The 18187-nt window shown below is 34.7% G+C and overlaps 1 protein-coding gene across 10 annotated transcripts in view; it reads right to left on the bottom strand.

The window, feature by feature from the left end:
• Nucleotides 1–18187, bottom strand: part of Mat89Ba (nucleolar protein 6 Mat89Ba) — a 153194-nt gene that overhangs the window by 12196 nt on the left and 122811 nt on the right. For all 10 annotated transcript variants that reach the window (XM_075364344.1, XM_075364864.1, XM_075364086.1 and 7 more), the window contains 3 exons: nucleotides 13811–14064; nucleotides 7373–7593; nucleotides 1536–1727 (listed from right to left, as the gene is read on the bottom strand). In XM_075364344.1, coding sequence (XP_075220459.1) covers nucleotides 1536–1727; nucleotides 7373–7593; nucleotides 13811–14064 — 667 coding nt within the window. The remainder of the gene's footprint in view (nucleotides 1–1535; nucleotides 1728–7372; nucleotides 7594–13810; nucleotides 14065–18187) is intronic.

The following is an 18187-nucleotide window of genomic DNA, read 5'->3' on the forward strand; positions in this document are numbered from 1 at the left end:
CCATTTTTCTTATCAAGGAGGCTTACAGGAGAAGTGTACTTAAACATTTTGGAAACAAACCTGTCCATCCTCTTGGAAGATATTTCTTATGAAAACACGTTAGAGATGTGGTCCATGCACGATGAGGCACCTCCTCATTTTTTCTAATAATGTTAAGGATCACTTAAATAATACATACAGTAGACAATGGATAGGTCAAAACTAACCAATGGTATGACCATGACACCAACAGATTTTTTTCTATGAGGTTGGATGAAGTCAATTGTTTATTCAAAATGAATTACCACACAAGAGGAACTAAGGAATCGCATAATAGAAGCTGCATAAACTATTAAGAATATTCCTAATGTTATGAGATGCGCTATAAAAGGATTCGTTGAGAAAAATCATGTATTGAACAAAATGAGGGCCACTTAGAGCAACCTTGAAGGTAATTAATAACGCCTTCACTAGTTTTTAATGTCATTTTTCCATTGTTTTCAAAGTTAAATTACATTTTATGTTAAAGCTGTTTCCAACCTATGGAGAAAATTAGTTACTTCATGCTATTATTTTTCACAATTCAGTCAGTTTTTTAATAAAGTTAAATTTCAATATCCTGTATTCAATTTTTTCTTAAGTAATTTACATGAATCTTTTCCAAATTAAAATTTTAACATTTCTAAATGAAAAAAAATACTACTTAATTAACCATTTAACAAAGTTTTCTTACATTAAACCCAAAAATGTGTTATTTTTTACCCTTAATTTTTATGTTTTACATCAGATATCTTTAAAACTAATGAGGAACAGTTCTGGGGCTCATTTTTTCAATATTTTCAGGTCAAAAACTATAACAACTAAATTCACCCCTTAATTTACCTTCCCAGAATTTTAGGAAGTCTTCATTTCACTGAGGGAACTGAAATTCAGATGAAATCTTTTGCTACCTGTAACTCATAAACGTTTAGATGAACCTTTTTTCCCATTTTTAGTTATAGAATCAGCTTCCGAGAGATTGCTGTATAGTTTTAAATCATCTTGTATGTGTAAAAAAAAAAAAAATACCTATTTTTAGTAAATATATATTACAAATAATATAATAAAAATATATATTATATAAAACAAATATGGCAGCACTGATAGCATATTAATAAAAATCACACAATAAACAAACAACTTCTTTTTATTTATTACTTCAGTCATTTCATGAATCATTCTTACTATTTCACCACTGTTTTAGTATGACTGCATTTCCACACCTCTTTACGAATCCCAGTTGTTAAATGCTTAACCCACTGGGTTGGTCTAGTGGTTAACGCGTCTTCCCAAATCAGCTGATTTGGAAGTCGAGAGTTACAGCGTTCAAGTCCTAGTAAAGCCAGTTATTTTTACACGGATTTGAATACTAGATCGTGGATATCAGTGTTCTTTGGTGGTTGGGTTTCAATTAACCACACATCTCAGGTATGGTTGAACTGAGAATGTACAAGACTACACTCAAACATGAACTAAATTGGACAAAAACATCAAATTATTACTAATTTATTACTTACCCTTAATTCCTGTAAGTAACAATGAACAGGATTAAATTCTATTACAGGAATGTTATTTCTTGATTGATCAAATAATGAATCATTATTTCTATGCTTTTGTTCCCAGTCAATGCCTTGTGTTCGCCTTGGATTTTTAAGTGCATTTACATAAATTATTACATCATAAAAATGAAGTGGTGGACGGAATACTCTCTGAAATAAAAACCACACTATTAACTTATATTTTTTTTAATGATATACAAGTTTAATATTAATCAGTAGTAATGATAACAAATAAGTAGTAAGTAATCATAAAAATATTCTGAAAAAATTAAGAAGACATACCTCTCTTTGCCATGGATGAACTGAAGATGGCAGGAATGAAAATGAAGCTGCATAAGAGCTCAGATCCGGATGGCATACTGTTAAGGTTGTCCAGATATTGGTTGAGGAGGCCCCAGCAACCATTCTTGGGGTCATGAATGAGATGTTGAGAGGGGACTACATTCCAATGTCCTGGAAGGTTCAGTAGGTTATAGTCCAATTTGCATAACGAATAATTTATGCAAACTATTAGAGAGAATGATTGAGGCCAGGCTGAAAACACATATCGAAGAAAAAGGAGGGTTGTCCCAATGAGAGTATGAATTCCAGAATTCCAGTTGAGAACAACTACTAACGCAGTGAAGGAGGTAATGAGACTGGTGGACACCACGGCTGTGGGCACTTGGCAGACACGTTGCATTCCTGTGGTGATACTGGTTGATATACAAAATGTCTTTCTCTTTCAGTTGGGAAGCCATATTTATGGTGTTGAAGGAAGTTAATGTACCAGATTATTTAAGAAGCCTGATTCAAATATATTTGCAAGAGAGGGTCCTCATATAACGCACTGGTAACAGTGAAATTAGATTTAGTCTCAAGCAGAGTCTCCCAAGGCTCAGTATTGGGTCCGGTTCTATGGAACCTCATGTTCGATGGAATTTTATGTCTGGAGTATCTGGAGGGTGTGCATCCCACAGCTTTTGCAGACAACCTCGCACCTGTAGTTATGGTCGTATAAGTTACTACACGAGGTGGCTGCAGCGGCAAACAAGGCGTTAACAATGGTTAGTGACTGGATGAGGGCTACAGGTCTACAGCTCTGATACTGGAAAACTACGATGATTCTAATGACTGGAAGAAGGAAAACAGATCCAATCCAGATCAGAACAGCAGAAGGACTGGTTCAGTCAGTAGAAAATGTAACATACCTCGGGATGTGGCTTGACCACAGGTGATCTTTCACATTTCACATGCAAGTCATACCAAGGCTGAGGAAGTGGTTAAGAATTTAAACAGACTGAGAATAATGACAGGACCACAGGCATCTATTCGTAGATTATACGCACATGTTATGCATTCTGTGCTGCTATATGGAGTCATGATGTGGTATACAGCATTGAGAAGAGACCGAAATAGACGACATTTGGAAGAGGTACAGAGGAAAGTGGTGCTGAGCATAGCATGTGCTTATTGATCGGTGTCCACGAAGACTTTATTTGTGGACACAGGTGTGCCTCCACTACAGTAAATGGCAAGAGAAAGACTTAAGATAGCTGAAGGGATAACCAAGGAGGACGCCTGTAGAGATTTAATAACAGAGTGGCAGAACAGATGGATGACAACTGGGAAAGGTGAATGGACTCAAGAGGTTACTTAAAGAGATAGGACTGTGGTTTGGGAGGGGGTTTGGTGAGCTGAATTTTTGGCTCGCTCAATTCCTGACTGGCCATGGTTCCTTCAGAACGTACCTCTTTGCGAGGCGCAGGGTAGAGCCCAGAATATCAATACTGTGGTGATAGAGGTACGGCGGAACATGTATTTTTCTCATGTATCCAATGACAGAAAGAAAGACAAGAATGTACCATTATAACTGGCAGGATAGACCCTAACAATGTGATTGCTGTGATGCTAATTGAAGTGAATAAATTTGTGTTGGTGTTCGGTTTTCTGTACAAGGTGCTGCAGCGAAAGGAAAGGGATGCGTTGAGGAACTTAAGGAGCTAGTGGAGTAACATTAGAGTCCTGAGTCCCGATGGCTGGGACTCAATTTTATACCTCATCACCATAGCCCATCTGCTTGTGCAAATGGGCGATGGTGATGTGGCACGGAAACTCTTGAACCCCCGAGCTCAAAGGCACCCCCAGGGTCACGCTACGCTTAATTGCTGATTTGACCTTGGGTGGGGAGAAACGGTCCCCCAGGATCGTTTGTTAGGAGTTTGTTGGTAAAGTGCGGGCACACATAGGCTCTAACTAATAACATCTAGCTGAAACCATGCAAGTCTGACACTCCCCCACTTGTGGAGATACATAAATGGTATTTCTACGACCAAAAAAAAAAAAAAAAAAAAAAATCATCTGATACATTAAAAAAACCCAGTTTACCTTTTTTGTAACTTCCAAAATGTTCCATGAATCTGGTTTTAAAGGATCTAAAAAATTTGTGGAGCATCAATCTCCATATTGTTGTTGAGGTGTAGTTCTTTGCTTACTATGTTTTCTATTTCAGAAAAAGCAGATGTTTTGTGGCATGCATAACTGAAGTCAAAAATTTTAATGCATTTTAGTGCATTTTGACATAAATATGAAAAGGAGCCACCATATGAAAACTGTATGTGGGGTTTGTTCGATCAGAAACAGGAACTGTTTTCTAACAGAAATTGTTTGAAAGAACCATTATCAGAAGAAAATGTGGGACGAATCAGACATGTTACTAATTCCAAAAACAATCACTTGTAAAGTTTTACTTAAGTAAAAGGTTTAATTTTATGGATATAACATTCGGCCAGTGCGAGAAATAAAACCTGTCTTAATAAAGAATGATATTAATTATGCTTTTAATTTTATGTTAGAATTTTAACAATGAACTGAAATGTTTTTCTGTATCAGAAAGACATTTCCAGTTCATTGTTAAAATTCTAGACAAAATTAGTGAAAATGAATAAATCTTAAATTAGGTAGGAAAATAGCCACTCTACCGTCTACTACACAGTCGAATCTCTCACTAAAGTATCCCCTGAGTGCGATTGGATCATGTCGCAGAAGATGAGTTTCCTGGAAACACATGACAATCGGATCATGCACCTGCGCCAGTACTCCAATATCTTCAATGTGGGACTAAACACCCCTAACATTCCACTGAATAATGTTCATAAAATTAAAATAAAATAAAAAATATAATAATAATAAATATACTCAGGAAACCATATAGAATTCAGTTGTACGTGATTCTATTTTTCTTTTTCGTGTTCTTCAACTTAGATAACTCCGATGCCTTTGGGTCGGGAGGTTCCTCAACCATATCCTCCAGTATATGGGGTGACGGCGGAGGAGATTTATGAGAACGGGATGTCGCTACTGACATCCCAGAGGGAGTAGTCATGTGGGCTACTTTGGGAACTTTGTTAGTTGGCTTACAGCCAGCTGTGGTAGCCTCTGCCCGTACCGGTAGCACTTTGGGAGCAGGAACTTTTGTATGGACCACACGGTTGGATTCAGTTAATGCGACGCAGGACTTTTCACTCACCTTTGTCAGCCTGGAAATAGTGGCTGTTGGCAGCACTTTGGGAGCAGGAACTTTTGTATGGACCACACTATTGGATTCAGTTACTGTGACGCAGGACTTTTCATTCATCCTTGTCAGCCCCGAAATAGTGGCCATAAGCAAAGTAACCTGTTCAGAAAGCATCTGAACGAGTTTCTTAAGTTCGGTGCAGGATCTGCACTGTGGAGTATGAACAGGTGAAGTAGTCCGCTTTGGTGCAGCAGTGGCGAAGGACACATCAGGTTGTACGAGGTTCCGTGAGTTAACTATCTTCCTATACTCCCTGCGTGCAGCCGGGAAATATAGTTTCTGCTCAGTACAGATCTTGAGAATCGCTTTCTCTTCCTTAAGGTTGGGCAATCTTGGGAGCAGGCCGTATGTGAACCATTGCAGATCGCACATTTTTCACTTTCCTTGCAGTTAGTGTCACTGTGGTCTTTGATAGCACATCGAGCACAGATCTCCGACCTCGAGCAAGATGTTGTAGTATGACCGTACCTTTGGCATCTGAAACACCGCCGTGGGTTGGGAATGAACAGGCGTACCCGAACGGAGAGGTAACCCACCTTAATCCTCTCTGGAGGAACAGGAAGACTGAACGTCAGTACAAGGGACGGCGTCGGTTCTTCTGCCCGTTCTGCCGTTTCATCATACGTTTCACCTCTACAACACCTAGTACTAAGTTCATCAGCAATTTACCTCAAATTCATTTCCAGAAGGTCACAACAAAAAATCACCCCTCGGCTGGTATTTAGGGTCTTGTGCCATGTCGTACTTACGACTATGCCGCCCATATTGGTCAGACGTAACAAAGACCGACTCTGCTCGTCGTTATATGTCTCCATCAGAATTGTCCCATCACGTAATTTTCTAATGTTCCTCGGAGAACCAATACATCCTGTGATGCATTTATTAATCAAGAAAGGTGAGACCTTTTGAAGGGAGCCACCCTCCTGATTATTCCGAACAACAACAAAGCGAACATTCTTGCACCTAACACCATCCTTGTCGGCTGTAGCAAAATTATCCTCATCAGACGAAGCTGACCGAGGCCTTTTCACCAGACTTAAAATGGTGGTTTTTTCAGATGGACCACCAACCATCATAGAATTTGCTGTAGGAACTGAAATTTTGGTCCCACGAGAACCGGCGATACAATAGACCACTCCAGCAGAGCGTACGCGTACTGGAGCTAGAGCTAAATACAACTGATGGTGCCCAGAGGACATCGTTCAAGACTCACTACGTATAGCCATTCACCCATCGGCACGATAGTTCCCACCTTGGGTTCGGTTGCATTTCGTACGATGTCGCAACACCACCAAGTGTAAGTGAAAGAGAAAACTGTGTTGGATGTTGTGTAGTCGAGTAAATGTATATGTTGTAATTCATGTAGTGTACCTGGTGTAGTATACGTGTATAATGAAAAGTATTCTACAACTAAGTGTGTAGTGGGAAGAAAAGCTGCAGAGGCTAGGCCTGTGGGGACGCCAACCCCCAAAGTCTTAAAGAATAAGACTTCCCTTCGGGGGAAAACTGCCCTCAAAGAACTGTATACCATACTTCCTGGAGATACTGACCCTAAACTTTTAACAACTAATTGTCCTATATACATTTTGTAAAAAATTTCAACAAAACTGGCTTATGTATTCAAAAGTTATTAAGCTTCAAACATGCCAACATACGTACATATGTATGGGTGAACATTACCCGTCACTTTTTTTTTTTTGTTTTTTGGGGTCCTTTGGTCATGAAACGTCGAGAAACACAAAAAACCCATACTCCGTTTTTTGAGTGATTACCATACTTTGCTTTCTACAGCATAGCTCTAGAGCTATGATGCCAGGAAAATAAAAATTGAGAATCAAAGCTTGCCTCTACTAAAACTTCATTTTTATATATTTTACTATTAAACTAAATTTTAAATCAAATTTACTTATTCAGACACAACAGAATCCATGACATTTTGAAGAACGTGGATGAGGACATTAATTTTATTTTAATTAAAACATTTAGAAACAAATGTAATTAAAATACCAAATTCATACCAGGAATAAAACTCATGTTCTACTGTTTATCAGGGATTGCCTTGACCAACAGCTATTACAGAAATATTATCATCCCACTTAATCCAAATTTATAATTTTTTTCAAATTAAATGTAAGGAAACACATCTTAATATTCCATACCATAATGTTCCATATTTGAACTATTAATGTTTCACTATAAATTTAAAATTACAGTTCTAAACCAAATTAATAATAAATACCTTGAATTCTTCAGAATTCTCAGTCAATAAAAGTTGAGTTTCCAATATACTCAATGATTCTTTAGCCAGTTTAGCAACATGGAATAATATTGGTAGTGTAGGAGCATCTCTAGTCCATACAATTCCAGTTTTATCATATGATGTTGCAATGAATAAACCAGGTAATGAATTATTATCACGGCCAGTTCTAAATGATTGTTCGATCTCTGTTATGTCATCACCTGAAATGAATTATACATATTATATTTCGAGTTGTTTAACATTTACAAAGACATAAAAATAATGGGATATGTAGGCCTACCTTATTTTAAAAAAAATAATAGTTTTTTAAAATAAGACATAAGAAAAATAGTCTGAAACTATGTTAAAATTTTGATTTCTCATTAAAAAAAATATATATATATATCAATATTTACAAAGCTATAATAATCAGTGGTACTTTATAGTCCAGAAATAAAAAACGTATAAAAGAAAACAGATAATAGCAGTGTATAAAGGCAGGCTACCTCCACTTAAAACTTAGTAATTTCCCTGGTGATTTCATACATCTTCCCAGTTTGTAACATCATCTTTACATTCTACGTAATCTGAGATAGTGTCGCCTTACAGGAACTAAGATGGTCAGGACAGAGCAGATTAGACAAGAAGGAGTTTACTCTCATATACAGTGGCTAAGACACAAGAGTGGGGAGAAACAAAGTTGGATTTATGATGTGTGGTGCGTGGGCAGAGAGATAGCATGGTTGGCTGGAATCCAATCAATAACAGACTATGTACAATAAGACTAAAAGGAAAGTTCAGAAACATCTCACTAATATCAGCATATGCTCCAACAGAAGATCATCCTGATGAAGAGAAGGATAACTTCCATGATATTCTAGCTAGAGAATGCGGAAAGTTATTAAAGTATGATGCTGTTGTGCTACTTGGTGATTTTAAAGCAACTATCAGAAAAGAAGGCTTCGCAAGACAGGTAGCTGGCAAAAATACCCTTCATGAGATAACAAGTGACAGTGGAAGGAGATTGATATAGCATGCACTGGAAAATAACATGATTATTAAAAGTATCTTCTTCCCACACAAAGCAATTCACAAGGTAACACTGATATCTCCACAGATGAATGTTCTGAATCAGATTGATCATGAGATTATATAAAGAAGACATGCATCATCCATTATTGATGGATGATCAATATACGGTCTGAATTGTGACTGACCATTTTATGGTGAGAACATGCACAAGAGAAAAATTGCCACATGTGTTAATTGCAGGGGCGAAGAAAAGGAGGAAATGGAATGTGGAAAAGCTGAAGAGTAATGAAAATGTAAAAGTATTTGAGGAAAGTATGGTGAGGGGACTACCTCCTTACCTTTGTGTGGTATCGGTTGATAAAAATATCGATAAGGACTGGGAAGCATGAAGAATTGCATGATACAGGTCCTGGAGGATGAATTGAGAGAGAGGAAGGGGAAGAGGAACAGCAAATAGTTCGACATAGAATGCAGAGAGGCAATAAACAGGAAGAACGAAGCAAAAGGAGTTATGTTGTGCAGGGATACAGGGCAAAGGAGAGAAATCTATAAAGATTTAAGAAGAGTTGCTAGTGACACCTGCAGAAGGAAAAAATGAGTGGCAGCAAAAGTGTATCAAAATCATAGAAGAGTGGCTATGCAAAATAATAGTGAAGAGATGTATAGGAGGATTAAGGCATTGGAGAGGGGTTAGCAAGCTAGACTTAATCTGTGTAAAGATGGGAATGAACAGGTGATGGGGTGAAGAGGATAGGATATTGGAAAGATGGGCTGAAGTTTATGAAGAAAATTCACTTCAACAGTGAAGTGGAAGCGGCGCATGAAACAGATATTACAGGGTCGGTAGAGATGTTTGTAGAATCTCCTAGTGACCGGGAGGTTAAAAAAGTAATAGCGAGCTTGAGATATAATAAAGTGACTCCATTCCAGCAGAAATCATCAATTATGAAAGTCAGCGACTGATGCAGTCAATATACAAACTTGTGACCTGGATATGGGGATAAGAAAAGTTGCAGAATGATTGGAAAATGGAAATTATCTGTCTCATTTTTAAAAAAGGAGACATATTAAACTGCGATTGCTACAAAGATATAATACTGATATAACACTGTATATAAGATATTCTCCTCTACTTTTGTAAAGATTGACGATCTATACTGATGAAATAATAAGTAATCAAAATGTGGCTTCACACACAAAACAGAGGAACCATGGACCAAATTCAAATATTTGTTACACTGACAGTTGATGGAGAGATGCTACAAGTACAATGTTGACCTGCTTTGCATATTTGTTGATTTTTCAGCAAACTTTTAGTGTCAGTAAAAAATACTTGCCAGAGCTAATGCTCAAAAATGGGATATCAAATAAAATAAATAAAGCTTGTTATGATGATGAAGGTAAATTCCATGGCTTGTGTAAAGGTAGGAAATAAAGTGAATAGATCTTTTGAAGTGAACAATGGAGTGAGACAGGGCGATGCACTGACTCAGACTACAGTAATTTTCAACCTGGCTATTGATAAGGTTTTAAAAACTCTGCAAGTGGATGAGAATGTTTTCCATAAAATGAAACAGGTGTGTGTTTATGCCAATGATCTCTCCTCAAGAAATGTTCAGACCGAAATAAAAATGTTTAGGATTTGCAGGATGAGGGAAAGACAGTGGGTCTGGAAATTAATATTTAAAAGACAAAATATTTTAAAATTGTGAAAAAGGAAGGTAGAAGACTAATTGTAGATAAGACTAAAAGGTAGAGATATTGTATGACAATGTGACAGTGACACTTGAAGCAGTAAAGGAGTTTAAATATTTAGTAAGTAACCTAAATAACGAGAATAGGTTACAGGTTGAAATAGAAAGCCGGATAGCAGCTGGAATAAATCGTATTTTACCAACCTGAAACTCTTCAGGTCAAAGTTTGTAACACGCAATAACTAACTGAGCACATTTTGTAGCACTTAACTAACTTTTAGCTAACTGGATGTTAACTAAAAAGGTGAGACATCCCTACGGATTTTTGAAAGATAGATCATAAGAAGAATTGTGGGACCTGTAAGAACTGAGGACAGGTGGTGAATAAGGAATAATGAAGATATAACCTGCTATATTGATGAAAGGGATTTAGTGCAAGACATCAAGGCGCACAGGATAAGGTGGTTAGGATGTGTGGCAAGGATGGAGAGTGATAGAATGCTTAATGCCGTCCTCAGGGGGGAAATGTTCAAAACAAGAAGACAAGGAAGACCTAGAAGAAGATGAATGGAGGATGTAGAGTGATCTGTGAATCCTGGGTGTCAGCAGTGGTGGATAGAAGTAAAAGACAGGGATGTTTGGAGGCATATTATACGGGAGTTCAAGATTCACAATGGACTGTAGCGCCAGAGAAAGAAGAAGTACATCAAGGGTATTTACAACCAATGAATGAGGATGGAGTGTAGAAAAGAAAAAATGATTTGGTAATGAACAACATATAAAGGACCACAATGGATTTAGCGGATATTATTGCAGGCAGTTTTTTTTTAGGATCAGGAAGAAAAAAGAACCACAATAAAGATATGAATAATAAGTTATTGAAACATAGAAAGAAACTGAAAGCATGACTAGAAGGTAAAAGATCAGAGAGAGGCAGAAACTAATGTAGCGTGAAGGGACAAGGAAATATTTATGGGCTGCAGTGATACAACAGATAAGAACTTTGACTACGTAGAAATAATAAAGTCTCTTAAAATTATCTGAAAAACTTAAGTACACAAAATGCTGATTTTAAATATCAGTAAAAAAAAAGTTTGATGGTAGTTTTTTACAGAACTTAGTTTAGGAGACATAAGAAAGGAGAGCAAAGAAGTTTTTGAACATCTTTGCTTTGGACAGTATACAGGCTTGTAAGAAACGCATCTAATTAATTAATCCTGGTCCCTGTAGCGGAAGACACCTACTTTGTGACAATCCTGGTTGCCATACCATCCCCTTTGTTCCTAGGCCTGATGGGCTTTACCAGAGATCATCTTCTTTTAGACTCTCTAAACTTGAAAAGAAAACACAGGTTGGCCTCTGTCAGGATGCCACTAATGCAAATGTCTTGGGTTATAAAGGAATTTAGAAAAGAAATAAAATTAATACACTAAAACTTTATTTTTTAATATATATATATATATATATATATATATATATATATTGATATCAGTAAAAAATAAGTTTATATATGCAGTCTATTTAAAAACTATCTGGCACACTTTTATTCTGAAAAGTGTTTGAATGGAAGAGGTAAAGCTTAGTAAAATGCAGTACTAGTACTGAAATTTTTTTTTTTTTTTTTTGAATGTCATAATAGTGTATGCTAGATTAACAGATAACAAATAGTGATCCTAGTTTCCTTAAGACCACAATAACTAAAATTTATACAGATACAGCTAAGACACCAAAAAGGTCAATCGTCACAATGGAAGTCACCATCATCCCTTGGGGTGAAGATAACAACACAGGTGAAAGTGATGCCGACTGCTTTTTTTAAGTACTGAATCATGAATACCCACCAGAAGAGCAAACTACCAATGAACAGTACATCTGGGGGTTCTGTGTCATCTTTATGATGCAGTTTGGTGCAAAAATCCTGCTCTGTGGAAATCACGCAAGTGCAGCTGCATCACAATAACAAATCTGTCTGTTCATTTTATCTAATCCAGGATAAAATTCCATAAGTTCAACAATCATCAGATCTCCTTATTCATCAGATTTGTGGCTGTTCTCTAGCTGAAAGCGCCAATGAAAAGATTCTGACTTGACAACCAGAAAAGGATGTGTGATGAATGCAGCTGTACAACTGGTAGCTAATCCAAAAGAGAATAATGAAAAGTTTCCAGTAATGGAAGAACCACAGGTTAAGTGAATAAAATCACAAAGGGACTAGACTACTTTGAAAGAGACTGGGATTAGAAGTCACTATACTTTATATTTTTATCATGGTCTATGGTCAGATACATTTTAACAAACATTGTATGTATTATACACTTTTTTTCAATAGCCAACCTGGCAAACTACCAAAAAGGTCTTTGCATAGATGTGAAAGATTTTCTCTTGTTTTTGTATAATTTGAACTATTCATTTTAGTACTCTTTATTTAATTATTCTTTAATAAATAAATCCATGTTTATTGCTAGTAAATTTTTTTTACATAATTTAATACAATTAATGAGCTGTTTTAAAATAGTTTTACTACTTCAAATAAGAGTTAGGAAACATAACTTCCTTGGTCTTTTCAAAGTTTATAGTACTAAACAATGATTAAGAAAGAAAGGAAAACTGTAATAACATGAATGAAACCATTAGATAAGGTGACAGAATATTCTTTCCTTAACAGATAAGAATAGAAGAAATTCTTGAGCAGTTCTATGCAAGAAGACAGACTTTTTGTTATTTTATTTTGTATAATTTTTTTAAATTTAATATTAAAATATATTTTGTGTTTATAAAAAAAATTAAATTATTTTAACCATAATTTGATGAAGTAATTAAAAATGAGTAGACCATACACACAAGTCAACATAATCTCATGACATTTGTTGTTGACCTTAAATTGAGCATAACTGAAGGACAACTCAACCAATCTTCATAAAATTCACAACTTCAGATCACTACTACAACATATCTGAATTTCAATGAAATTGATCTAGTAGTTTTGAAGCTTTTTGAGCCACATATTTAATATATAGGCATATATATATATATATATATATATATATATATATATATATACATAAAGTGATGGTATAACTTTTGATCACATGATGGGATTAGGGATATAAAATGTAATTTTATAAGGGCATTACATTTTAAGTGAATAGCATTTTCACACTCCTCAAACCTCAAAATGTAAAGAAAATTCAATTTCATCCCCTAATCCCACTGTGTGACCGAAAGTACTGTAGTTTTCTTTGAAAAGTCAAGTTAAAAAAAAATCAAACACAAAACTCATTCAAAAACAACATGAAATATTTTTATTTATTTATTTTAAGTGGCATGGACTGATAAAGGCATTATTTAGTGCCCTTAGCAGTTCATTATTTTAAAACAAAATATTAACAGCAGTCTAATATTAAACACAGTAAAATGTGATAATACACCCTCATTGTTTTAACTTTTATGATCAATGGGGCCCAATTTATAATCTATGACTTGGGTAGTTGACTTTTATTCTTATTTCACACCATTTAATTTGTAGAATGCTATTCCTGAAGGCATTTAAATAATTGTATAACCATCAGATTATAAGATGACAGTTGTTGTCAGTTGTCAGGTGTTCTGTCTTATCCAGGACCAACATGAAAAACGATAACTGGTACTAAACATAAACATTTATGGTAACTAAAATCAATGAAATAAATACACTGTAATATTTGGTACTTACGAGTAAGTTCTTGATTGAAATTAATAATAATAGGTTCAAGACACCAGTTTCTATTAGCTAATATATTTAACACGCGTAGGAATGCTGTCTGTGGTTGCAATACTATAGTAAAAGGTTCAGGAGATACAAATAGCGAGGCTACAATTAATTCAAGAGGAACATCTGGAAATAATTCATCATCTATCATCTGAGCTCTTAACCATCTTTTAACCAAACAAACAGTGGGACCATAACTCAGAAACTGCAAACTTAACCTGTTGACAATTTAACATAAATAAATAAAGAGTAAAATGCCATAAACATCATGGCAAAAGTAAAAATATGTTAAGAAATAAATTGAATCTAATATGTCTAATAGTCCTGTAAATATATTTCAGAACTTATGTACTTCAATATTTGCCATCCAGCTATGTTCTGATACATACTTTATTCATATAACAATCTTTAGCCTGAGGGATTTTAGTACATCTTACAAATTAACTATGCTACAGACCAACATCTCAACCTGGAGATTGCAAAATTAGCCTACAGCTTTACATGTAAACAACCATTTTATGAGAAAAAAAAATTTATTATAAACAATTTACTTATATTTATAAGTAAACATATAAAGAAAATAAATTAATGACATGGTTGTGTTTATTTTTCATTGAAAAGTTTCTTCATATGTGGATCTGTGTAACACACAAAACCAAATTGTTTTCAGGTAATAAAAGATAATTTATATATTTAGTTTTTAGTGCAACCATAGACAAAAATCCTTTTTCACTGAGGTAAGACGTAGTGGAAGGGTTAAATTAATGCATTACTTCTGTTCCTAAATTTCCATATTCACTCTGACAAGCAAGCCAAAATATATCTAAACATTCAGATGTGAATTGTAGTTATAACATTTTATTGGCAGACATTTCTATGAACTGGTTATGAATCCCAACTGGCAATTTAGCAGCTGCAACATTTTCACTAAATGGATTCAGTACCCATCTCTTTGAGAAATATTTTTTATCTTCTGGGAAATACTCTTTTAGTTCACGAAAATGCATCTTATCTTCATGCTACCCAAACTGTGGTGAATAATAAAGTCTTCTTCATCCAAATTTTTCTCAATGTAATTGGAAGAGAGTGGAAACATACATAATTTTTCCTTTGAAAATGAATAATCCAGATATCAAGAATCTTAATGAAAGCATGAACTTTGTCTGTCAATAATAAAAAGTTTTTATCATGTCCTTGTAAATTGACATTCAAGTTTACATGCTAAAATACATCAGCTAGGTAAGCCAACAGCAACATATACTCATTATTCTGAAAAAAGATTGAGAAGGGCACGTGTTTATTCTGGAAAATATTATTAATTCATCTCACAATTGCAATAACTGGGTTAGCACTTTCTCCCACGATAATGATTACCATTTGATTTCTGTACAGAAAAGAAGAGATTTTTTTTTGCCCAATTCATCGCATAGTTTAGCAAACAGCCTATTCTGTAATGGTTAACTTATAATAAAATTCAACCATTTGTAAAAATGGTAAATGTAAAAATCAACCATTTTTACAGCTTAACAAAGAATTTGTTTGAGATATTCTGGCATATTTTTTGAGGCAAGAGCATGTCTGTGAAAGAAGCAGTGCATCCATTCCACTCTTGGTATAACATGTTCTTTAATTCTTTTAGAAATTCAGTGTTCTTTCCTGTTATCACCTTTGCACCATCACTATACATACAATACTGCAACACATTTTGTCCATGTTACAGTTTTTAGTAGCTTCATTAAAACATATTAAAACAACATTGTCCTGTTGCATGAGCACGTACTGATTTCCAAAACTATGTTCTTTAAGTGATATGTCCCTATTGCATTCATATCTCACAAAACATAAGAACTGAGAAATGTTTGCCACATCTGTTGATTAATCAAATTGAATACTAAAAAATTCACTTGAACTCACTTGCTGAATTTTCTGATCTTGAACATCAGCAACCATGATACCGTGTCGTTAGAAAGCGGAATTTTTTCAATTTTTTGCACCTTCCATGCCTATTAAAACACTGACCATATCAATTGAAGCAGGCAATATGGAGTTTTCTGCGATTTTATTGGGTAAGGACAGCTTAGCTACTCTTAATGCTATGAGATAAGATGCTTCAAGTGTACTTTTAATAGTATGGCTTGATTTATAAATAGAAGTTTGTTGATTTCCCAAAATATGTAATTTCTTTTGAAAAATTCCAAGGGTTTACTTTTATGATCAGGATATTTAGTTTCCAAGTGTCAAATTAATTTTGATAGCTTCATGCTTTCATTGGAAAGGACTTGAAAGCAAACAACACACTGTGGCGAACCACAATTTAAATAACTGTCGTTGTACAATCTTTTCTTTTTACCAACTGATTCAATGGATGTAGATGGTTCACTTTTCTTTTTTTTACAAATTTATGCATTTTACATAAGAATCTAACTGAAAAACAAAAAAAAAATAACAAAGTTACACCGTTTAATTATTTACTAAAAATTCAAGACTTAGATTATTATTTTCAATGAAACTATGTTTTAAAAAACTTAAATAAAGGCACCATGCATGCTTTGCATTCGAAATTAAATCCCTTCTGCCTCTTTTATACTGCTAGGAGCAAGACGTGTTCAAACATGATGCTTTAATACTGAATATTGTGCAAGCAGACTAAATCACAAGGAGCACATATACATCAAGTTGGAATCTGTAAATTGCTCATGTTTATACACTTCATAGATGCATGTTCATACCTGTTGCTATCAATGCAGCTAAATAGTTTTAACGTGGTTTCATTGGTTTGGTGTTGGGGGAGGAGTCATGAGATATTCATTATATATATATTTTTTACTTTTTGGGAGTCATGGAGCTAAAGAGGTTGAGAAACACTGCTATAGACTGTAAGCATTTCATTTAACTTGAACTTTACGTATTGTACTTTAAGACAGGCATGGACAATCATTTACAATTTAGGAATCAAATGATCATTGTCTGCGAGTCAAGAACTGGACCAAGTTATTAAATAAAACAAATTAATATATTAAGTAAATTAAAACAGTTGCTACTGCAATATTTCATTTTTAATTTATTTATTATATAATACTTTGGTATAAAGCTCTACATAATTTTATAATATAATGAATGATACAAAAATGTAATATGAAGGAAACTGGTCTTGTACTTGAACTATGAGACTATCAATATTGATGTTAATATTACTTAAGGAAAATCACATATAATTTTCAAGGTTTTCACCTGTGATTGTCTAAATATTTAATTAATTGAATTTACAATTTCATTCTTGGAAAAAGTGTTCATACATATAAATGTGCTGCCAAAAAGACTAATCAATGATTTTTATTAAAGGTGTATAAATTTGTATATTCCCCCCCCCTCAACTTAATAAATTCATAAAAATCCATAGTTAAATAGTGATTTTAGTATTAAATCTACCTAAAGCTCTCTAACATTAAATCTGTAGGTTTTCTGGCACATTACTTACTTCAGCATCCATCAGACGAGCAAACATAGTGTACGTGAAGTCTTTATTTTGGAAGTCAGCAAACTTTGAATCATCTTCAGTTCATCCATAACAATAAGGGATATTTTTATTAGTTGCTAAAGTACAAGAATGATAATTTTTAGCTCTTTTCTGACTCTCCAACAATCTTAGTTTATTACAAAATGTTTTGACATGTCCATGCAACTCATGAACCGGTTATCCTTGTTTTTGCAAAACAAGGATAATTATTACATCAATTATCCTTGTTGGTAAAGAACTGAACTTAAGATTCACTTCATTTAGGTATCCGATGACATATAAAAGGAATGTTAAATCACACACTCCACTCAGTACCTTTTATTTGATTGTGTTTCTTTTTATATCCATAAAATTTGCAATGTCTTGTCACAGATCACAAAATCATTTTAACATTTTACTTTTACTCAACCATATTTACATTTACACTTCACAATACCAAAATAGGCCTGCCAAATACTCCTTGAATTGGTAGTAATTATTAAGTGCACATGACTAAATATAGATAATACTGGCTACCCACCGGGTTGGTCTAGTGGTGAACGCGTCTTCCCAAATCAGCTGATTTCGAAGTCGAGAGTTCCAGCGTTCAAGACCTTCTTCTTTCTTCTTTTTCCTGTTTAGCCTCCGGTAACTACCGTTTAGATAATTCTTCAGAGGATGAATGAGGATGATATGTATGAGTGTAAATGAAGTGTTAGTCTTGTACATTCTCAATTCGACCATTCCTGAGATGTGTGGTTAATTGAAACCCAACCACCAAAGAACACCGGTATCCACGATCTAGTATTCAAATCCATGTAAAAATATCTGGCTTTACTAGGACT

This window comes from Lycorma delicatula, chromosome 1 (assembly GCF_047948215.1).
Source record: "Lycorma delicatula isolate Av1 chromosome 1, ASM4794821v1, whole genome shotgun sequence".
Classification (NCBI taxonomy): Eukaryota; Metazoa; Arthropoda; class Insecta; order Hemiptera; family Fulgoridae; genus Lycorma; species Lycorma delicatula.